Here is a 23197-nt window from a genome sequence, read left to right on the forward strand (position 1 = left end):
CCAAAAGTGAATGAGCGGAGGAAAGTGTAGTAGCAGGCAGGCTGAACTTATGACAACAACCTGAGAGAGACCGCTGCAGGAAGAGTGATTAAAGAGCTACAAAAACAGTTTGAGAAGAGTATCCTGTTGGTGAGTAGACGGTCATATGTTGTTGACACATTTTGGTCTTTTTAGTTTTGTTCCTGTGCAGTTGTGCCATGCTGCTCGGGATCAGAGGGGTCAGAACAAAATAGGCTCAAAGCTGAAATGACAGTTACCACCAACATCTTTTATAATTTGGCAAAAATGTTGAAGTTCAGTGAATTTTCATGATAAGACATTCTCACTGTTCAGTATTTGAAAAGTTAAAATGTTTCTGAATCATGAAAAGCAGCATCCTCTCAATATACTTGTGATCTTAGATGTTGTACATTATGTGAAAAATGTTCAAATATAGGTATGCCAAAACAATATTGACACACATTTAATGCACTTATTTGTGTTCATCTTTTGTTTATGGCACAAACAGTAGAGGGATTTACATAGGATCAGCAAAAAATGCTTGTTTTATCATAAGGATTGATAATCTGAGTAACAAACAAATTCCTTTTGTTGTGTCAATCCTAATACTGTCAGTCATAATCTGCATGATAAAACGGTATTAAATTGTGTTTTTTTAGACGCATTAATCTTGATGTAAAAGGCAAGAATCCAAGATTAATTGTTTACACTTTTAAGAACAGGGAAAAATGCTTGGAAGCACTGATTCTGCTTGCTAAGTAAGGATAAAATCTTCTATTATTGTATGCATATTATATTGGGATATTGATATATAATGTTGTGATACAATTCAGTTTCAAAAAACTCATAGAGATTGTTCATATGCGGACAGGAATGGCTGAAGTGATGGTGACACTGAATTGAATACCTGACAAAAAGAAGGGTGAATTTTCACTTTCCAAATTAATTCAAAAGCATGTAAAAATCTAATATTACCATAAATAAATCCGGATTATCAATTTACAAAATTGTCCACAATTTCCTGAAAAACACTGCAGAAGGTACAGCAGAATCTCTTCATGTATTTCGTCTCACGAATATATTGACATATCGCCGACTGTATGATAGTCTCCTGTTAACTGGCTGTTACAAAAATACAGTAAAGTATAAAAAGTTTGTTAATGAAAGGCATCACTGTATTGTCAGTCATTTTAAACAAATAAACAGCAGCCATATCTTCTAAAATCGTTTTGAAAACCCTCAGCTGGAGTAATGATGACAACTGTAGTACATCACAGTCACTGGTCAGACTCAAGTTCATGGGCGCAGTCCCACCAAAAAGCCTCCACCTTTCACCAACTCCTACTATCACAACTGTCTCCGTCCCACTCCACCTCGTCCATCTGCCCCCTCCCTTATTCTCATCCCGCTATCTGCCCCCCATCCCTTTCTCTATCTCTTATCCAGATGCAAAGAGCAGTCAGTAATCGGATGAGAGCAGATTTGATTCAAAAGGCTTCCCTTAAAATCTCAGCCAGTAGGATTTAAAACTCACTCTCGAGCCTCGCCTCTTACCCTCCACCCCCTTAACTCCCTGCCTCCCCTCCCTCTGCCTCCTCTCCTCTCTGGATCTGTTAATGCACTTCACTATCCAGCAACCCCCTAGCAGTCATTTAATCACATGGAACAATGGCAGGGTCCCAGGAACAGAATGGCAAAAGGGTAATAGCACGACTAAAACACTCAAGCATTCATCACAACACTCATTACTGAAGCAATTTCCACATCTGGAACAAAGGCCTAAAATCCCCTGTTAACAACTTCGGGGACAATATAGCCATCAGCAGTTTGAGGAAGCACGCCCGCATTGTAGCACTGTACGACAATAAATGCCATAAATCAGCACTCTGATTTCATTTTAACATGTTTGAGGCCGTCATCCATTCACTTATGATAGACCCCAGTGTCAAACAATTAAATCAAATCTCTTTCTTTTACCGAGTCACTCCCTCCTTCACTCCCTTCCTCTCCTTTTCACTTCAAACAAATTAGAGGCAAATCCACTTGGTCATGTGTTTTGAGAGGAACACTCATTCAAATAGTGAAAGAGAGAGAGAGAGAGAGAGAGAGAGAGAGATTGCTGGTGGGACACATGCGATAAAATCCACGCAAGTATTCCCCTCTCAGTTTTCAAGGTAAGATAAAGGACATCATGACAATTCAAAAGAAAAGAGAAGCAATTTATAATATCTGCATGTGTGTGTTAGAGAGGAGGGTGTTTTTAGTGAAGGTTAAGTTACAATGTGGTGCTTTACCATGAAATGAGTGGTGTGTCCTGCTTTCCCGTTTGGAACTACTCTGTACTCTGTTTTTGAGATTGTGACTGTGCCTTTTCAGTTGTGCGTTGATTGCATTTGTCACACTGTATGAGTTTAACCATTAGGAGATTGGTTCACTGCTAAACATTGCTCATTTAATCACGACATTACCAAATTCAATTGCCATCAACATTAGGTTGGAGCTCACTGGAGTGTTAAATGGCACAGACTCCCCCTATCAGTGTTGCGAGTTTGTTGTGAAATGAGAGACAACGGGCAAAAAGCTGATGCACTGATGACATTATTACAGGATATACTGGTTTGTGTGTACATTCAGGGTGAGGATGTGTGCGCTCAACAAGTGTCACATCATCTGAAGAACAAACTTTCACTGTTAATGTCAGGCTTGAATATTCATACAGCCTGCCTGTGTATGTGTGTGTGTGTGTGTGTGTGTGTGTGTGTGTGTGTGTGTGTGTGTGTGTGTGTGTGTGTGTGTGTGTGTGTGTGTGTGTGTGTGTGTGTGTGCGCGCGCATGCATACATTCATGCGTGGGTGTGTCGTGTTGGTTTCTCTGTGTGTCCCTGTGTATTTACAAAAGTTTGCAAAGTAGATGAGGGCCAGTTTGACTTGCAAAGTAGCACTTACTTGGAGACCTGCGTTAGGGAGGATAACAAGGTCAGATAGGTGCAGGTAAAAATCAAGCATGAAGTAATAGCTCGGGCAGTGCTGCCACTGGGAAATACAGGTACGATTTTAAAAAAAAATGTTTATGACTGAATTCTGCTTTTGTTCTTTCCCCACCTCTCCTCTTCTTCATTTCAGGATTATCAGCTTCCCTGACATCTCTCCTCGTCTCCACTGGTGACAGTGCCTAACAACCATCGCCATGGGTGAAATGGAGCAAATGCGAAAGGAGGCAGACAGTCTCAAAGACCAGATCACTGTCAGTAGGCCTGATCTGTATCTTCTTGAATTCATGACTTTTCGTAATATTATGTGACTTTGCTTCTCACTGTGACCTGATGATGCATTTTTAAGCAATCTGAGACATCTTCAATTTTATTCCACCCAGAATAACTATATATTCTTCACATTAGATCATTGGTGGCGGTGATCTGACCAAGCGTTGTTTGTGTCTGCTCCCCAGGCAGCTCGTAAGGTGGTGCAGGACACCACACTGCAGGAGGCAGTAGCTGGGGTCACTGTGATGGGGCGAGTCCAGCTGAAGACCAGGAAAACACTAAGGGGTCACCTTGCCAAGATCTATGCCATGCACTGGTCCACTGACTCAAAGTAAGTACACAGCATATTATACACAAATTGAAAACACCTGCTGTTTAATGTCACAGCCAAGATCTGATAGGTTTCTATTTCATTCAAAGAGTAGAATTAGAGTGAGGAGAGCCAATGTATGCAACATGGAATTATATTTATGAAGAACATGCATTGCTTTAAACTGGGTAAATTAATAGGAACACAGCTTATGCCTGACAATAATTAATATTTCAGATAACACTTCACACATCTTGTCCTTTTCTTTGTTTCTCTCTAACTTTTTTATTTTGACCTTAGCTCCAACAGGTTGTGTGTCAGCGCCTCGCAAGATGGAAAACTCATAGTGTGGGACAGCATCACAACTAACAAGGTAGGAAAGAGCCAGGGAGTGGTGTATCGAACGTGAAACTGTTTATTTGTTTTTCCAGCCAAAACTGAACGTGATGTGCATTCACCTTCAAGCACACCAAAATAAACATGCACACTCACTCTTTAAAGATCTCGAAAATTTGGATCAAAATCTTAAATATTTCTCTAAAACACTAAATATGACTTGATAAGCAACAAAGATTAACAGAACATCTGTAAGTATGATCAGTTAAAAGTTTAACACTGTTTCATCTGGATGGTATGAGTATTTAACTTATTCTGTAACTTAAACTAAAAATACTAAGTTGATTTTGGACTCTGTTTTCAGGCCCTTTACAGTACATTCAGATTCAGTGTTTGGTTTCAGAGGTTGAAGACACCTGTCCTCCCTGTGTACCCAGGTGAACGCCATCCCCCTGAAGTCCTCGTGGGTGATGACCTGTGCCTATGCACCTTCAGGAAACCTTGTTGCTTGTGGCGGCCTGGACAACATGTGCTCCATCTACAACCTCAAGGGCAAAGATGGGAATGTCAAGGTCATGCGTGAGCTGGCGGCGCATACAGGTAGGAAAACGCAGCTCGGAAATTAAGTCTTTTGATGTCACGGATGTTCACTTTATTGTTCTGCCTTAATGGGCCTTATATAGTATGTCTTTGGTTGCCCAGGTTACCTGTCCTGCTGTCGTTTCCTCAGTGACAGTGAGATCATCACCAGCTCAGGCGACTGCACTTGGTAAGACTGTAGTATGATTAATTAAACCTCCCTCTCTGTATTTAATACTGAAATAAACATTATCCCTGGTGCATCTCCTTGTAGCGTACTATGGGACATTGAGACGGGGACCGAAAAGACCATTTTTGCTGGACACCAGGGAGACTGCATGTCCCTGGCCGTGTCCCCGGACTTCAAGTTTTTCATCTCAGGGGCGTGTGACTTCACGGCCAAGCTGTGGGACATCAGGGAGGCCCAGTGCAGACAGACCTTTGGAGGCCATGAGAGTGACATCAACGCTATTGGGGTGAGAATGAGGAGGATTTCCATCTCAAGCTTTAGCTGTTTCTACTCCACGACGGCCTGGTTTCTAAACACTTCTCTTTCTACCAGTTCTTCCCCAACGGTAACGCGGTAATAACAGGGTCGGACGATGCCACCTGTAAACTGTACGACATGCGAGCCGACCAGGAGCTCATCACCTACCAGGACTCCAGCATCATGTGCGGGGTGACCTCCCTGGCCCCCTCCCTGTCTGGGCGCCTGCTTCTGGCTGGCTACGACGACTTCAACGTCAACATCTGGGACGCACTTAAAGCTGAGAGAGTGGGTGAGTACAGATGGAAAACAGACAGATAAAGCTAAATTATCAGGTGATTTTGAAGCATCTAAAACTTAACAATGAATTGCTCACATGTGATGTTTCTCAGGAGTGCTGGCTGGTCACGACAACAGGGTGAGCTGCATCGGAGTGTCATCAGACGGCATGGCGTGTTGCACAGGATCCTGGGACAGCTTCCTCAAGATATGGAACTGAGGCTGCTCCTCGCCAGCGAGCAGAAAAAGAGCAGTTAACATCTGCTGGGGCAAAGATAGAAAAGATAAAAAGAAATTGGAGTTTGAGGGAGGGAGGGATGAGGGACGAATAGCCACATAGGGTGAGAAGAGGGTTTTTCAATTGTGCCAAGTCCTATCTAATGTTGGAGAGGGGTTGTAATGTGAAGATTATGTCTTCTCTTTGTCACATTGCGCTCTCACCTTTCTTCTCACGTTATGGGGAAATTTTGGGGGACGGGACAAGGGGGTGGAAAATATCATTCCTATCAATAGTTAATTATACTGTGGTTCACGTCAAATAAAATATGCACATTTATTGCAGCAATTCAAAGATCACCCAATGAGAACAGTTGCCAAATGGAAATGGTAGCACACTGGATGAGATAGAATTGAACAGTGTCAAGTCACAGCCTGTGTAAGGTCACACAAGCTCTACTAATATGCTGTGTTTTATATCGAAGCATAAGTTACGTCATATGAATAATGAGCATTTACGTTCCTGTTTCAGACTGTTGTTTGTTCTTAGTTTTGGTAGATTCCCTAGATGCTTACATTTACTCTTCTTTTCATTTCCTAATTTTAATTAAAAATCTGAGTTTTAAGTTTGCAATGTCTACTTTAGTGTTTGAGTTGTTTTGTATGTGATTGATGGACAATATTTACCAGGATTTTGGGTCTCATTATTTGGCACAACCCCTTGGTAGCTAGACCTGAAAAGTGCTTTGGGTAAACTGCTGAGCTGACAGATGGGATAATAAAATGGTTTTCATGGCTCGCTAAGCACTTACAAAAAAAAAAAGGATGACCCATTTGTCTCAGGACAGGACTCTTTGTACGAGTGTTATTATATGGATGATAACGGCCATTGTGTGCATATGAGCAGTACATCTGAATGTGTATATAACTGCTTACTTTTTCCTTTGCATGCTAACAGGTAAACTTGAAGGACAGTCTGTGTACATACAGGGAAAAAAAAAATCTCCAAGCTCTAAATAGAATTTGGACTGCCTCTTTTCTGACACTGGATACACACTGTGCAAAGTGAAGCAATAACTAATAAACATCAGATTCTGCATTACACTCATGTTCAGTGTTCATTTCTGGCACGCTCACTTCAGTTGTGTTAACATGTTCATATTTTAATTGCACTGAATATGGAGTAAAACATTAAATGACCACACTGGTGAAGCAATACTTTTAAAATGTCATATTGACAATTTATTCCACTTTACTTTCACTGTAAAAGATTGTAGGTTCTTAAAATCCTTTAGAGAAAATTTTAAAAGGGTTTTTTGCTCTATTCTTGAATCGGAGCTTTGCTATGATGCAGAACAGTCGCACTAAATCAGATGTTGCAGGTATTTAAAACACTAATTCAAGCTAAACTAGACCTTATTCCAAATAAAATGATCTGAGCTCCATGAATCTGCCAGTACACTGAAGTTTATGAAAGTAAAACCAGAAGTGTTTCAGTATTTCTATGATACTTTGAGCTCTCAAGGAGTTTGGGTAATTTTCAGTTTAACCTGGGGACCCAACAACAGGGTTTAAATCACTTTAATCCAGACAAATTTAAACTTGTAAAAAAATTTTTAACTGCAGCCAATCTAGAAACAGGAACAGCACCAAAATGTCTTAATCCCATGTTTATCACAATGACCAGAAATAGTATCAAAAGATGCATAAAATAAATATTTAATGTCAGGCTTTTATTGTTTGTGCAGGAATAAAAACTAGACATTTTTACAATTTAGGTGTTTAAAGAAAGCAAAAGAAAAACAGAAAAGTAGTTTACAACCAGTACAATTTAAAACTGAAGCAAATCATTTTTATTTACACAATGGTAAAACAAGAAAGAAAACTGCAGTACAAGTTATATACTGACAGTTGAAACTAAATTGTACAAGTCAAAAATCAGGTGGTGAAAACTGTACACATAAAAGCATGTTTTAAAAGATATATATATATACATATATATATAATAATAAAAAAAGGGACAGATTCTGTACACTTTACTGCAGAGCTTCATCTGTTCTCCTTATCCAGAGACACTGCCAGCACCTGGCGGTCCATCTGTCCAAGCCTCTGCTTGTCTGGGGTGGACACCTTCAGCTTCATCTGGAAGATGAAGAAGACAAAACATTACCTAAAACACTGACACTCACACCCTGCATTGGGATGAATTTTTGAGAGCAAGATCATGAGTATTTAATGAGTCGATATGCGCTCCTAAATACTATCAGTGAGTGCATGTTTGTACCTGAGAACGCCTGGGCGAGTTGGTCTCCTTAAGGAACTGCAGTGGGGAGCGGCCTTCAGTACCTACAGAGTTTAATAAATAAATAAAAAAAGAGAAAATATTAAGCAACAACATCTTGTAATAAACAAAATGGGAGGGCACAGACTTCCTTACACACCTTTCTGCTTCAGTTTTCCAGACTGTCCCTTGTTTTCATTGGTTGCATTCTTAGCAACCACACAGACGGCGAGAGGAGAGCCTCCTTTTCCACGGTACCCTTTCACTCCCCTGGCTCTCAGACCGCTGGTACCAAAGCCTTTCCCCAACCATTGTGGCTTGAACACCACCTGACTGGGGCTCTTTGAATCAAAGGTGGGGCAGCGGATGCCGGTGCATCCCTGTGGCTGCTCTGGGCTAAGAACAGTTGGTGGCTCTGATGGAGAAGATGCTGGAGGTAAAGATGATTCTTTGACGAGCTCTTCAGAAGACGGCAGTTTGTCTGCTTCCTCCGGCTGTGTAGGGGATGCCTGAACCTCACTGGCAAGGGACAGCTCAACAGGGGTCTCTGGTTTAACGATGAGGGAAGGAAGGGCATAAGAGTGATCCACGCCATCCCTGGGCGGCTCCGCCTCCACACTTGGCTCGGGAGAGGAGGTGCTTTCACGGTGCACTTCAGCAAAGATTTGGGATGAGGTCGCTCCCTCATGGCAAGTTAACAGGCTCATGCTCAATCTCTTGTGAAGAGGAGACTCTCTTGCTTCTTCGGCCTCCTCCAGGCTAATATCCGCTTCAGTTTCTGCCTCCACCTCCACCTGAGGCTCTTTGAGAAGGACGAAGGGGTTGGAGTCACCCAGGCTCTGCAGAGGGGGCGGCACAGGGGTGGCCAGGAGGTTGGCATGTTCGGCCAGTGGGCCGAATTTGCGGGGCGGCTGAGGAGTCAGGAGGGGCTCGGTGGATGCCAGCTCTTCACCCTTGGAGACGTTCTCCTCCTCCGCATGGTGTGTCTGAGGGTTTTCAGGGGCTTTGCCTTCAACCTCACCGTGGAAGAGCATGCTCAGGCGGTGAGCGAAGGACCCAACTGTCACTGAAGGACAAATGTAAAAAAAAAAAAAAAAAAGAAGTATGTTACAGGAGATTTCATGAGCGAGGAATACATTTATAATATTTATAATATTTACCTCTCATGACATTACTGACAGGGGTGCGCATTACGCCAACATAAGGTGAACGGGGATCGCTTAATTCCTCCTCGGCAGACGTTTTGGACACGAGCCCACAAACCTATTACAGACAACGGGGTCATGTTATTGTGTTATCCTCACTTTCGACCGCTTCCTCCAGAGTTGATTTGCCTGGCTGGTTGTAAACAGCACAGCCAAACCCTACCTGAATGGGTGTCCGATTGACGCAGGCTGAGGGAGAGCGTGGGTCGATCAGATGACTGACTTGAGTCTTTTTGATGGCTGGTTCTGGTTTCATCGCTGCAGACGGAACCATTTTGCTCTCATTCAATCCCATGATGCGTCTTTAAAGTCACCTGGCGCAGAAATGGACGAATACATCTTTAAAATGTCCACCAAAGCAACATAAACCTCTCAAAAACTTACAAACACCACAACAGCATGCGAAGTAAAAAAAACAAATACGCATTGAAGTCTACGTCAATGTTACGTACCGTTTAAATACAGTTTGTATGTTAACTGCTAATTACGGGACTGGGTGCTAGCAAGCTAACAACAAAATATCTTAACTAAAGCCATTTCCGTTAGCGTGAGGTTTCCCCAATTTTATTCTTAAAATCAGTTTAAATTGAGAGAACCGTTAACTGGAGTGAGTTTGAGTGAGAGTAAAGTCGTATAATTTCCTTACTTACCTTAAACAAGTTAAAAGACAGTCGCTCAGGCGTGTAACTAAACCTCCTTGAGCTTAACGGGAGACACACACGACTTTTTAAAACATTTAAATGGCTGGGTGGCGTGCGTGTTTTTTTCAAACGGACCAATCAGCATGCGCTTCCTCTTCACGTCCTCGGTGCTGATTGGCTTAGAGAAATGCGTTGTGGAGCTGGGCGTAGCGTACATTTGAACGCTGAACTTTGAATTAAACGCCCTCCTTGTTTTTCACTTGTTGGGGAAAATGAAAAATGAAATGATATGTTGTGAAATCCTCCTGACACACGCCTATCCCGAGTCAAACTGGTTTAATCTTAAATCAAACCAGAGGCCGAAGGAAAAAAATAACCGTGAAGTACATTACATTACATTAAATTTAGCTGACGCTTTTATCCAAAGCGACTTACAATAAGTGCATTTCAACCATGAAGGGTACAAAACCCAGAACAACAGGAATCAAGAAAGTACAATTTCATCAATAAAGCAGTACATGTTGTGCGATTCTGTGCTAGGTTATGTTTATAATAATACAACATATATGTATGCTATATCATATTAATTATATATAGGTCGTATTATCAACTATATATCCTAAGGGGTAGACGAAAGGCTGTGGTTGTGAATGAAGGTGTAGACAAAAGGCTGTGTTTGTGAATGAGAGTGAAAGTACTGTGCCAAACCAAAAGATCACAGGAGGGGGTCTGCAACCTGTGGGGTCGCATACTGTGGTTCTTTGAGGCATTAACAGGAACAGACGGCTGTCTGGAGGACTCCAGGGTGTGAAGGAAGACAACCACCACTTCGACCAATCAACAACGGATACATCAATGCACATGACTTTTTGGTTCCTGTACTATTGTGCATTGTACTTCGCTGGGGTCTGCTGGGGGAGCAGCATTGGAGCCGGTGACACCAACAGACTTAACAAACTGGTTAAGAAGGCCGGCTCCATCATCGGCTACAAACTGGACAGCCTGGAAAAGGTGGTGGAGAGGAGGACGCTGAACAAACTATTGTCCATATTGGATAATCCTGTCCACCCTCTCCACCACCTGCTGCAGGGACAGCGGAGCACGTTCTCCAAAAGACTCGTCCAGCTCCGCTGTCACAAGGACAGATACAGGAGATCATTCCTGCCCACTGCAATAAGACTGTACAATAACTCACCTCTGGCAAAATCCATCACAGTACAATAACACTGTTGACTGTGTTTCTTGGTTTGTTTGTATATAATATATATAGATATATACTGTACTGTATATATATATATATATGTTGACTGTGTTTCTTGGTTTGTTGTATATAATATATATAGATATATAATGTACTGTATATACTGTGCATTTTATATTTTATATTTATATTTTTGTATTTACTGCTATTTTATTTTATTGCTTTTCTATTATTATATTATTATATTCTATTATTTTATTCTATTATTTCTGTTATTATCTTATTGCTTCTGTATGCTGCTGTAGCGAAAAAAAATTCCCCTCGGGGATTAATAAAGTAAATACCTACCTATCTACCTACCTATAAGAAGACTGGGTCAGGGAAAGTCAGGAGGTCAGACTTCGTGAACTGACACATACTCTGTTGCGGTCAGGGAAACATAGTCTGGACCCAGAGCTCTGTAAACTGGTTATTCTGCTGCTGTTAAATAAATATCTTGAAGCCTGACATATTCTCCTATTGCCTCATTAAAGAACACGCAGGACTGGGGGCTGACACATATTGGCTTTGTACTAGCAGGAGCCCAAGTCCAACAATGTACATGTATACTATATATATATGGAGGCCGGAATGTAGATGATTTTTCCAGCGTTTGATTATCATAAAACGACAAACTAATGAAAGCATTGTAATGCAACTTAAATAATTAAAATAATAATGCGCATACTGCAAAAAGAATTAGATTTCATTATTCAATGCAGCAAAAACATTACCTTTACTTACTTTTGAAGGGCACTGTATTTGTTTATCATACTTTATCTGAGTTTTTTCCTTATTTCCTGGATTTAGCAAAAGGTGCTAGAATAATGGGGAAAATAAAACCAATTGGTTCTAATTAAACTCTACATTATCTGATGGCATTTAAGCCGGTTGATTCTCTTTATATTAAAATCCCTGCTGTAATTAAGTCCAATAGTTAAAGACTTCTATTTTAATATCAGTTCATTATTGAGATATGAACTTAAGTTTACATTGGGAGAGCAAGTGTCACCAACTCTGAAAACTTCTCAACCATCTGTGATCTAATTTGTTACAAAAGTCATACTTTTTTTTATGCTGCAGGAGCCAAGTCACTTTGTTCACTGATTAAAGAAAAACAAAATCCACAGCCAATGTTTGGAATCAAAGCTTTATTGCTGAATATTATATTAAACATTGCAGTCAGGATATAAGTAGCCTGAAAACAATTATAGTGCATCAATTATGTTACAATACTAGTATGGCATTTAGCATTATTTTACAATGAAGCAAATTGTTTTACAAGCGCAATATGAAAAAGAGCGAGAGGGAGGAGCCCAGAGAAATCACTCTCAAAGACATAACAATATGATTTTATCATCCGATGCACGATTAATGCCCCAACCCCAACACACACTAACACACCTCATCTTAACAGTAACAGTCCCGCTGGTTGTCAGTTCATTGTCCTGCCAGAATAATGATTGCTACAAAATTAAATAAAGTATAAAAAAAAAAAAACAGAACTGTAGCATTTCTGACTTTGTGTTTTTACTATGAACCGGCATAATCCTTCTCCCCTTAGAGAGTGCTTTAGATAAAAAGTAGCACTCTCTTTACAGTCGCAGCAATATTGTACCTTTACTCTCTGCTATTATGTAGATTAATGTTAATAAAGACACGGAGAGCACTGAGTGTCATGACAACTGAATACAGAAGGGATCGAGTCATGCTTCCTCTTGTTTACTTTCTTCATTGAGAACAAATTTCATGTAAATAAAAGGGACATTCATCCAACCCAGCTCTCCAGATCAACAAAGGAGGAAATGCGAGGACTGTCAAACACGTGAAATACAGTGGCATGACTGGATTACTGCTGCCTGCTTCCCTCCAGGTGGAGACTAATACTGGAACACTTGACAGAAGTCATTTAAAAACACATAAACACATGATGAAGGTGTCTGGTATGGTGGATAATTCACAGTGTCTTCCTCCTCTATTTCTCTCAAACCATTAACTTTTCCATGTCCTGCTTATTCCCCATTCAGTCAGCCAAACATTTACCTCCCAGCAGAGCACATTCACACTCAATCCGCCCTCCCCTGGCTGGTCCTCATTCAGTCCCACCTTCCACCTCTCTGTGGCAGAAATGAGCCAGCAGTGTGTCCAAGTCTCGCCGGTCAGCTGCAGTGTACAAAGAGCTCTCTCCCATCATGCTGAGAGCCATGCGCAGGGTGGACCAGATATTGTCAGACATCATGGTGGCTGCAGCGCCTCCAGGCCCCCTCGCAGCTCTCGCTCCGTCCCCTGCGGCCTGGCGCTGTAAGGATAAAGCTTCGAGGAAGTGCTCCACTGCTTCTCTATGGTTAAAGAAGACAGAAAGCATTTTGATATAAATCTGAAAAATAAATACTTCTAAAAGGCCATTGTAAATCAAACAGATCTTATTGATCAGTTTAATCCAAGTAGTGATTGTCAAAGTACACTGAAATTAAGACATACTATATTTCTGCTAAAGATGAGTCTGCCCTTATTGATAAGTGGGTATAGTTCAATATATTTAAAAAGCATGGCCTTGATGAAGGTAAGATTTATTGCACAGCTGTTACAGTAGACTGAATTATTTGAGGTAGTTGCCCCAAATAAAATGTCGACCTGTTGTTTGTTACATAACTGCCACCTAGTGGAGGTAAAAACAACTGTATTCCCCTCCTAAAATGTAATACGTTTTAATAATAACCCAGTTACAGATAAAGACGGTTACACCTACAATCTATGTTACTGAATTTGAAATTTACACACATGAAAGTATGCGTCTTGCAAAGGGATGTTACTAAATTGAAAAAAGTACATCAGTGGGCTTTTGCACAGTTTTACAGAACGTGCATTTTTAAAGTGAACAAAGCCACTGCAGCTGTTAAAGTCAAAGACAATCTGGATTGAGCACACTCGATATTGATTTCAAACACAGACTTAGAACATTTGTTATTCTAATTTGGACTCAACTGCAATTATATGTTTATTATAGGAATGTGTTCACTTCTACAGATCCATATTTAACTCTCGGCAGAGGTACAGTTTGAAACCCCGGAACTAGTAGCTCCCAAATCAGATTTTATTTTGTCTTTCAAATAAAAATTGTAACCTAAACACTTTCATATCTAAAATCCAGCCACATGGATATTTTAAATCTACTTTTAATTCGAATATTGGCCACACTTGCTTGCTCAGACTTGTACCTGATGAAATGCATATCTCAAAAACAAAGAATTGTTCCCTCACCTATGTGCTCCTAAGTTAACGCAGCTGATCCCCAAGTTATAGCGACTGCGGACAAAACCTGGCTGCAGTTCCAGAGCCCTCCTGTAGGCGGCCACCGCCTCCTCAGACCGGCTTCCATTGGCCAGTGTGGCACCTAACTTATTCCACAGCAGGTAGTCCTTATGAGAACAGAAGAAAAGAGGGAGAGCTCAGAAACAGACAGAGCATACAGTGTGACGACATTGGGATTTCAGCAGTGGCTGCTACACCAACCTGTGGAGTGACGGAGAGAGCAGCGCTGAAACAGTCCACCGCCTTGTCGTATTCTCCACTGAGGTTGAAGAGGACTCCCAGACCACACTGCAGCTGAGGGTCCACCTGGGCTGGGTCAGAGTTGGCTGCACGCAGGAACAGGGACTGGACATCAGTAAACAAAGATCTGCACAAGAAAACAAAAACATTATTATTATTATTATTTTTTTAAGAGTCATTCTGGCTTTAATGAAAACTGGATCTGTATATTGTGTTTTAAACCTGAAAAGATACTAACTCTGGCAGCAGTGACCCGAACTTCTCTCTCTCCTTCTCCCTTTCTCTGGCACCATCCTGTTGGCGTTCACGCTCATTCTGCTCCCACACAGAGCTGTATTTTGGATTGTGCTTCAGCCAATCACGAAGAATCTCACAGGCCTGCCTGTGCAGTGACTCGTTAGTGAAACTGACAGCCAATGCCATCAGGGCGGTCAGGTTGTCATTCTTCAGCTCTATACACCTAAGAGAAGATAAGTGACGATGGAGAGAGAAAAATAATGTGACTTAATTCTCTTTATCCAAAAATGAGCTTTTATTTCTGATGGCAACTGTCAGAAACGGTCTTATAATTCATTGATGGTGTCAATTATAATTCAATTTTACAGTCATATATTTATCTGAACCTGCAGTGATGTGAAAATTTCACAAAAAGAATATCAGACTTTTCCTTAAAAGAAGAACTAGAAAAGCAGCTTAATTGACCTCATTATTAAGTTATAAAAAAGTCAATCAGGACAAATTCTAATATAGTACCTTGAGCCTCATACTTCATCTATGTTCAACATGATGCTAAATTTCCCCCAAAATATCTACAAATATAACATGTGACTACATAAGAAATCCCCTAAAGGGACTATAATTGCCTCAGCAGACTTAGATATAATGCATATGTATGACAGCTCCAAGTCCTGCAAAACACAGTGTATTTCTATATCTGTTTTGCATCTGAATTTTTAAACTGGCATTTTGCAATTCTGATGTCTGACCTGCGGAGGGCGCTGATGGCAGCAAATTCTTGCTCATTCTCTGCCTGACAGGTTCCCAGATATTGCCATGCCTGCAATTTAATGAAACAATGCAAACACACAACAGCATCATTTCAACTGCCTTCTGCTCGAAAGAAATATGAGCACAAGTAGAAGTATGGAGACATTTTGGACTATTTTTACATAAAAAGGGTGATCAAAAAAATTAAAAACTGAAAAATGCAACAACAAAAAAAACACGGGCTTTAAGAGTCTCACCAGCTGGTTCTCTGGTTCCCTCTGCACAGCACTTTCAAAGAACCGTACAGCACCAGGGATGTCTCCTGCCTCCATCCTCTTCACTCCCTCCGTCAAAGGATCCGGGTGGGATAAGTATGGGTTGTCCTCTTCAAATTGATACCCCTGGGAGAAACAAAAACAAAAACTTTAAAAAAAAAAATCTGCTGAGACAAGTCGTAATCATACAGGACAGGGACTTCATTTGGTATATGACATATAGTCTGCAATGTGCTTTGGACATAAATGGGAGCTGTTTGTGCAAAAATGTTGCAATGCTCAGACACAAAAACAGATAGTATTTCTCAGCACAGGCCTGTTCTGAGCAGGTTGACAGCTACCTTGTCATAAGAAGTGCTGAGTAGTTGATCGAAGTCAGACAGCCAGGGATGACTCTCTGCATCTCTCTTGGCCATCTCCTCCCACTCCTGCTGCAGCTTCTCCCAGAAATCCACATCGCTCTGACAAACATGACAGATACGCATCATTATTTGACAGTCTCCTCACATCATATCCTGTAGAATGGACACAGATGACCTTTCCTTTTCCAAAGAAAAGACGACAGTGTATTGATGGTCTTTGGAAGCATGACTGAGTCAAGAGAGAAAGAAGGTGTTTGGCTTTTCAATTAAAGAGGATTAAGTTACTTTATCAAGGGCACCTTTGGGCTAATCGTTTAGGAAAGTTTCCTTGCCTGTTCAGTTTCCATTTTCAAACCCCACCTTCCAGGTCACAGTGTGCTTTAACCTCTACTTTACCAGTCAATATACAACACTTAGGTTAGGTTAGGTAGTTACTTTATTAATCCCCGAGGGGAAATTTTTTAGCTTTGGGTTTAAGGTTTTGACTCGTCATAGATTGTCGTCTCACCTCCACCGCAGCTTTAGCTTGTTGAAAATCCGGTCCTGATGTGGCGAACTCGTCTACCCAGGCTTCAGCTGACTCCTCTGACACCTGAATAGCAATTAAGAGCAATGGTAGTGGTTGACAGGAGTCTGTATGTGTTGGCTAAGAATATTGTTATTAGAGCTGAGGATGAGGATACTTAAACAGGAAAAATATAGAGGGAAGTGAATGGAAAGGAGGTAAAGATGAAGGCAGAAAGAACACAGAAAAAGTTCCTTCCTTGGATTTCTTCTTAATTAACTTGATTGTTTTACAAGAACAAATGCACTGCACAGCAACAAAATAATTAAATGCTGAGTGTATGTGTAGGAAAAAAAAAAAATTCGATGTACAATACTGGTAGCAAAACTTGCATATAAAAATACCCGCTAAAACTAAACTACCTATCGCTGCCACGACCACAGAGGTCCTACCTGCCTGACGACTTTGGCCCACTGCTTTGCTCGTTTAGCTTTAACTTTCTCAATCTTCTCATTCCTCTCTGGGGTTTCCAAGGGAAGAGTCCCTCCCCCTGTCTCCGTCAGGAACTAAGGCGGGAGGCGAGGCGGGTTGGCGGTGGGGAATGGGACAATGTTTGCAGGAGGGGGAAGCAGTTGGTGAGGAGGAGTTATTGTTTTGGAGGGGTGGGCGATAGGAGTAATTTTGAGTAGCAGGAGAAGTAGATGAATGGCGGTTGTTAATTGAGGAAATGGCGAGCCGAGAGTTCGGAAGGAGGTCAAACAATGGGAAAAGTACATGTCAAAGTTAGAGGGCCATTTAACACAAATTATATGATCATAGAATACCATGAACAAGACTGAGAGCTACACATGCACAGTATTACATGGAAGCTCATCTCCTCCAAAACCAGAAAAAATATATAAACTGAGATGGTATAAAAATAAGCCAAAAGTCAAAAATATAGACTCAGAATTATAATATGTAACAACAAATTTAAGTTGAAATTATGAAATAGTGACTGATAATTTTGATTTTACTAAATTTTGAGAAAACTACAAAATTATCAAATATTTTAAATAAAATTATGAAATGGTAAAAAGTAAATCACCAGGATCAAAGAAAAACGTCCAGCCAAATATTTATGGAACTTAGTAGAGATATGTAGCAGGGGCCAAGGAAGAACCCATTCAATTTTGGAGCGGATCCGAATCACAGGGCAAATCAATAAATCATTTTTTATTTTCAATAACATTGCGAGATAAGGCATTTGGCAAACTAAATACCACACATCTTCAAATCCAGTAGATGGTAGTGAAAGTAAATAGTGACAAAGCATGGGCCATTCTAGAAATATGACGAGTCCAAATCCCAATCCATATTCACGGTTGCTAGTGATCCTCTGGGAGACACATGTACTCGTTCAATCTTAATACAGCAAGCAGCTGTTGTAGAGCACCAGCGGTGCACTGGGGAAAATAATTCAGCCCTGGACTTATCCGCTGGGACCGGACCTCCTGCAGCACGCTCTCATACACACCCCCATGAATGCGGGCACACAGAAATGGCTGGTAAAGAGAACATAATTTTTTGAGCATGCCGTGAGCATGCCGTGAGCATTCTTTTCATATAAAACTTGTTATACATGATATACTTGTTTTATATTTGATTTGTTTTTTCCTTTTCTTGGTGGATATGGTCTTCCATACTATTGTGAAATCTGGCATCTGCCTTATAATTCCTGGATTGAAAGAAGTCAACTGCAGTAAAATCAAGAACAGAAAAAAATTGATTCAAGATGGGAAAGCTCAGAGTTTGGTTGCACACATTAAGAACTAAATGCATAAGAAGAGAAGCTGACAGTCATAAGAGTCTTCTCTTTGCAGAACAAATTCCATCTGCATTGCTGTGCAGCCTTGAGATTCATATTACAGGGAGAGTGGTGGCTGCCTTTGGTTGTATTTGTGGAAAATGTTACACTGCATCAGATACTGGGGTGGTGAGTCACAAGGCATAGCCTATACTGTTAAAAAAAAGAGCAAGTAATAGGCTTCCCCAATATACTGTGTTCCCAGTGGTAACCATCCCCTCCTCAGTGGGCAGTGACTCATACCTGGTTGAGGTTGGAGGCCCAGTTCTGAGCCTCCTCGGCCTGAGCTTTATCTGTGAGCTGTTTGTCTGTTCTGCTCTCCACTGTCACACTGCCCTCGCCAATCTGCCTAATGAATCGCAGGAACTACACAACAACGAAAAAAAATGACAACAAAAAAACCATTTACCATTACTAATTGTTCAGGGTTACACTGTACTGCTAGCTTCTTTCCAACTGTCTCTCGAAATTAAGACAAATAACCTTGAAAAACAACAATAAAAACTTGAACTCATGTTTCCAAGGATTTATTCTATTACCATGTTAAAGAAAAATAGAAAGGATATAGTGAAAGATATGTAGAAAAGAATGACACGTGGTATAAAAAGGATCCTATCACTGCCTGGAACATACACTGCTTACCTCTGTGTTTTGTAATTTAGGGTCATCAACTTTGGAGACAAGCTCATTGGCCGTCTGCCTCAGCTCATCTCCTGGTTGATACTCCTTTGTCCTGTCAGATTAACAGCAACAAAAAACCCAACATTATACGGTCAGGGGTTATGAAATTAGCACAAAAAAAACACATTTATTTTTTGTTGTGCTAACATATGCTGCAGCAAATCAATTGAGGCTAAAGGCTGTACTTTGCATTGTTGTCTTTAGAGGCCGGTGCACAAGGTTGATGATTAAAATCTGTAAGGCTAATATTCTACACAACAGGTTTTACATCCTGTTCAGATGCTTCACTGCATTTTGCCAGACCTTTTCTGGATGAGCTCAAAATCATCAGACAAGGCCAGGCAAGGTTAAACGTTTAAAAAATTAAATTGAACAGACAAGAACATTATCAAGGTTTATATTTGCATTCAATTCTGCTATCAATTGTCTACATCTGCTCCTATCCTCTTACTCCCCCACAAGTGTCTTGCCTGTGCTCCACATTTACTCCACAGTAGTCATTTATGCAAGCCATTTTTCTTTTGCATACTTTCAGCATCCTCTGCTCTCACCATTCATTCTCCTTGTCTCCCAGGTCCCCGAGCCACAACTTCTCCTCGGACTGCTCCAGGTACTCCTCTGCCCAGCGTCCCGGATCTGAGGCAGAGGGAAAAAAAAAGACAGCACGGAAACACATTGTAAAAGTCACATACAACTCAAACACAAAGGAATTCATCCTGTGCATGTTTGCTCTCATGGCAGTTAAAATGTATGATATACGACAGACTGATGATGACGGCAGAAAGATGAATTGCACATTAAGCAGAAGCATGTGTTCCCAAAGTGAAACACATGAGCGCAAAGAATGAGCATCCACAACAAACTCGAGGTACCTGCTGCTTCAGCGATAAATTCCTTCGTCCAATCAGCATCTGCTGTATCGCCAAGAGCGATGAGTCCCGGTGTGGAGGCAGAGTCGGAACCTGAGATGAACTCGGCCGCCCAGTTACCCGAGAGGGCCAGCGCTGCCACATCTGGAGCTGTGACAAGGAAACATGTGGCGCTTCAAATGCAGAAAACAGTCTGCGCATAGACTTAAATCTAAGACTAAAGATGCTAAATAGATGAGACAAATTCATGACCATTTTGGGTACCTCTCTGTGGAGCTTGTCTGTAGCTCTGCTGGTCAATCTGCTGCATTTCCTCCAACAGCTGACCCATGTCAAATGTGTGTGGGGGACGTGGGGGTGCCTGAAGGAACTCATTCACCAGCTGGAGCAGAGACGCAAACATGTCAGTACAGTTAAAAGTGACTATTTGTAATTTTTAGAGAATATGAAACTAAAGTTATAGAAAACTTGGATTAACCATTATGCAGTATTATAATTAACAGAGTGCGCTAAAAATAGAAAAGGAAAATTAGCACTGACCTCCTCCTCAGTTGCAATTTCGATGGGAACGGGGGTAATCTGGAAATAAATAAATAATGGAAAAGATAACCATGTCTGTTATTAAACACTGATTTCATGATAAAGCTGAAGAATACAGACTTCATACATTTGCACTAATGAATCACAACAAATTACTCACTGTAGGTGTTGAGCGGTGCCGCCATGCCCCCCCTTCCTTGGTCATGTGACTGGTCAACTTCATGAGGGGATTGGCTCCCCCACATTCTGCCTCCACCAACTCCCGCATCGCCATGGCAACACAAGGATGAGGCAAACCCAATCAGACCACCTGAAATCTGAAAAGAGAGCGAAAAGATGCACATCTGTTTGTTTTGGAGAAATGCACCAGATTCAGTCTGTGCTCAAAAGACGGAACGGCATCACCTTTTTTTGGCATCCAACTATTTAATGTCACTGAAAGGCAGAAATGGATCGCTCGTTGTGATCAATTCAAAAGATGCACAATGTGAAGTTTAATTCCCAAATGAAGTTCTACACACACCATTCCAAAAATGAAACATGCAAAATGTAAGATGCAAGACATTCAGTAAAAATGTTTTCCATTAAGTGTATAACACATGAAAGAAAGATTTTATTTCTATTTTGTTTTTAAATACAACACCAGAGTGGTAAAAACACTCCTAAAAACAGCTCTTGTTTTTTTTTCTGGCCCCTTTCACGCAGCACAAATAGCCTCATGTCACATGAACAATTTCAAGCTCCATCTGCTGCCTTTCATGTTATTTTCTGGCTTTTGGTGAACCATTAATAAATGAGGATGTGATGGCTCAGCAGGCACAGGGATTCACTGAACATTTCACTCGCCTCGTTGAGTAGAAAAACGTGAAGATTTTAGTTCTCAACTGTGCAGCAGCCTTTACATATTAGTACAACTAGAAACAAAACCACAGACTACAATTTATTTCATACGGGGCTGGGTATTAAACTCTCTTTGGTCCTTACGAAAGAAATATGTCCATAGCGGTGAATATCAAAAGATGTCGAGTACTAAAAGCTGCTTTCGGAAGTCTGGTCATCTTGATTTAAGTTTTCTATAATGAGATATTTCCTCATTTACGTCAACATTTTGCCTATTTTAATGCATTTATCTGGACAAATCTTCAAACCATTTTAGAAATTGGGCATTTTGTGTTACATGAAAAAGCAGAAACTATGTGTATGCTGAATAGACGACTAGTACAAGAAAAAAAAAAACATAAATGTTACCCAGACGTGGTCTCATGCAAAAGCGCCATATTGATATGACATCCTATTTGGTCCTCATTTATCCAATGACGACTCACTTGATCTTCCAAAAGCAGAATAAGAATTTAAAACGAAAATATTATGACACTGATTTAGTCTCTCCACGCAAACTCCGGAAATGATTGTATATGAAATGTATGAGGAATTTCCAATAGTTACAGTTTAATGAACTGTCAGGAATAGATATTTAATTCCCGGTCTACTCTAATCTAGTGCAGCACAGTTCACCTGAAAAAAAAAATTAAAAAAATACAGAGAATATTGCACAACAATATAGAGGAGGACTGTCTGTCCACTGCTCTTGTTGTCGAGGCTGTAGACTATATTATCTGCCTACTGCTCACTTATGATTAAGCTCAAAGTAAGAGGATTAGACACAGATATTAATACACACTTTATCTCAGACAGGCCACTATAACACCTTTATAACCATCATAAACCTGCTACATACATGAAGTGTGGAGGAAGGTTTTTTTTTTATTATTGACACACCTATTTAATTATAAAAATTCATAAATACAATAATGACTTACTTAATACGCCCTTTTGTTGCCGTGGAAAACTATTCAGCCGTGCACACTTGAAAGTCACCTATTACCAGCACTCAGTTTACCTGACTGGGATCACTGATATATCACGAAGCTAGCTGGTAGCTTCAGCCAGAAACAGCAACATTAGCCTGGTGAACGTTACTCGGTGTTCATGTCGCCGACGTGCTCGCTCATTAAAAAAAAAAAAATTAAAAAAAAAGCGAGTCAAACAAAGGATATAAATGAAGATAAATGAAGAATTAACACGACCGGTCCGGCTGTCAAAAAAAAAAACAAATGAGCGAGTGTGGCGAGCGTTAGCTCAGGAGCTAGCCACCGTCGGGCCAGTTGCGGAGATTATTCCTGTGTTCAACCCGGAGAAGAAGTGCGACTAGACGGGGAGCGTGATGTTCATCTCACCGCCGACAGCTGCTTGCTGTAAGCCCAACGACCGCTGCCTCCTCTCCGGCCTGCGCGCCTGGTCCTCGCCGTCTCCTGGTTTTTTTGTTTGTTTGTTTTTTTTATAACAGCGTCGGAACCGAAAATCTTCCAGTTACCGTCAGAGACCAACTCGCTCCTCTTTTATTTACCTTCCTCGTCCATGACCCACAAAACCCTTCACCGATCGCGCGGGGCTCTCGTGACGTTACGGTGTCTACGTATTCTTCAACGGCCTTACGTAAGGCGTGAAAAAACAAAACAAAAAAAAAACACACAACGTCATAAAATTGAGCTTTTTTTTTTTTTTTTTTTTTTTACTTTAAAACCAGAGGCAACCGCGGTTTTATGTACAAAAACACCTTTATCGAAGTAAAATGTTAACAAAGAATTGATTCGCTAAAAGTGTGATACATTTGTGTGTATTTATGTAATACAAAAGTGTATACTAATAAAGACTAATAAAGAGTCTAACGTTGTAAATTAATA

General features: G+C 40.8%; 3 protein-coding genes across 8 annotated transcripts; 1 reads left to right on the plus strand and 2 right to left on the minus strand.

Moving 5' to 3' along the window:
- gnb3a (guanine nucleotide binding protein (G protein), beta polypeptide 3a) lies at nt 1–6573 on the plus strand. Of its 2 annotated transcripts, none has more exons than XM_069695605.1 (9): nt 1–129; nt 3123–3243; nt 3448–3593; nt 3873–3945; nt 4346–4508; nt 4611–4677; nt 4762–4963; nt 5050–5266; nt 5367–6573. In XM_069695605.1, exons 2-9 carry the CDS (start codon nt 3187–3189, stop codon nt 5471–5473), a joined length of 1032 nt encoding a protein of 343 aa, XP_069551706.1. In that variant the 5' UTR covers nt 1–129; nt 3123–3186; the 3' UTR covers nt 5474–6573. The 2 variants fall into 2 exon arrangements, with proteins under 2 accessions (XP_069551706.1, XP_069551704.1); XM_069695603.1 differs by lacking the exon at nt 1–129 and adding an exon at nt 2928–3045.
- Nucleotides 6574–7169: 596 nt separating this feature from the next.
- On the minus strand, nt 7170–9674 carry cdca3 (cell division cycle associated 3). Its single transcript, XM_069695508.1, has 6 exons — nt 9606–9674; nt 9119–9269; nt 8911–9013; nt 7911–8816; nt 7754–7815; nt 7170–7611 (listed from the first exon to the last, which is right to left on the minus strand). The coding sequence occupies exons 2-6, from the start codon at nt 9248–9250 to the stop codon at nt 7519–7521; spliced, it is 1296 nt and encodes a 431-aa protein (XP_069551609.1). The 5' UTR covers nt 9251–9269; nt 9606–9674; the 3' UTR covers nt 7170–7518.
- A 2294-nt stretch (nt 9675–11968) lies between these two features.
- On the minus strand, nt 11969–22908 carry pex5 (peroxisomal biogenesis factor 5). 5 transcript variants are annotated; one of them, XM_069695607.1, is made up of 17 exons: nt 22691–22908; nt 20614–20770; nt 20454–20492; nt 20178–20295; nt 19917–20063; nt 19596–19680; nt 19006–19096; nt 18607–18729; nt 16970–17083; nt 16521–16604; nt 15992–16111; nt 15633–15776; nt 15375–15445; nt 14627–14848; nt 14350–14515; nt 14098–14255; nt 11969–13175 (listed from the first exon to the last, which is right to left on the minus strand). In XM_069695607.1, exons 2-17 carry the CDS (start codon nt 20725–20727, stop codon nt 12929–12931), a joined length of 2043 nt encoding a protein of 680 aa, XP_069551708.1. In that variant the 5' UTR covers nt 20728–20770; nt 22691–22908; the 3' UTR covers nt 11969–12928. The 5 variants fall into 5 exon arrangements, with proteins under 5 accessions (XP_069551708.1, XP_069551707.1, XP_069551709.1 ...); XM_069695606.1 differs by having other exon boundaries at nt 22274–22908; XM_069695608.1 differs by having other exon boundaries at nt 22861–22879.
- Nucleotides 22909–23197: the final 289 nt, after the last annotated feature.

The sequence above is a fragment of the Brachyistius frenatus genome, unplaced genomic scaffold (assembly GCF_029030835.1).
Source record: "Brachyistius frenatus isolate BFR_SWC_R1_liver_20210118 unplaced genomic scaffold, ASM2903083v1 Contig_20, whole genome shotgun sequence".
Taxonomy (NCBI): domain Eukaryota; kingdom Metazoa; phylum Chordata; class Actinopteri; family Embiotocidae; genus Brachyistius; species Brachyistius frenatus.

Excerpts from the sequence above, each read along its gene's own strand:
- gnb3a (XM_069695605.1), top strand. The coding sequence starts at position 3,187 with ATGGGTGAAATGGAGCAAATGCGAAAGGAGGCAGACAGTCTCAAAGAC. Across the intron at positions 3,946-4,345 it reads ACAGCATCACAACTAACAAG|GTGAACGCCATCCCCCTGAA; the intron begins GTAGGAAAGAGC and ends CTGTGTACCCAG. Across the intron at positions 5,267-5,366 it reads ACTTAAAGCTGAGAGAGTGG|GAGTGCTGGCTGGTCACGAC; the intron begins GTGAGTACAGAT and ends GATGTTTCTCAG.
- cdca3 (XM_069695508.1), bottom strand. The coding sequence starts at position 9,250 with ATGGGATTGAATGAGAGCAAAATGGTTCCGTCTGCAGCGATGAAACCA. Across the intron at positions 9,014-9,118 it reads TCAATCGGACACCCATTCAG|GTTTGTGGGCTCGTGTCCAA; the intron begins GTAGGGTTTGGC and ends TGTCTGTAATAG. Across the intron at positions 7,612-7,753 it reads ACTCGCCCAGGCGTTCTCAG|ATGAAGCTGAAGGTGTCCAC; the intron begins GTACAAACATGC and ends TTCATCTTCCAG.
- pex5 (XM_069695607.1), bottom strand. The coding sequence starts at position 20,727 with ATGGCGATGCGGGAGTTGGTGGAGGCAGAATGTGGGGGAGCCAATCCC. Across the intron at positions 16,605-16,969 it reads GGGCCAAAGTCGTCAGGCAG|GTGTCAGAGGAGTCAGCTGA; the intron begins GTAGGACCTCTG and ends ATTGCTATTCAG. Across the intron at positions 15,777-15,991 it reads TCAGCACTTCTTATGACAAG|GGGTATCAATTTGAAGAGGA; the intron begins GTAGCTGTCAAC and ends TGTTTCTCCCAG.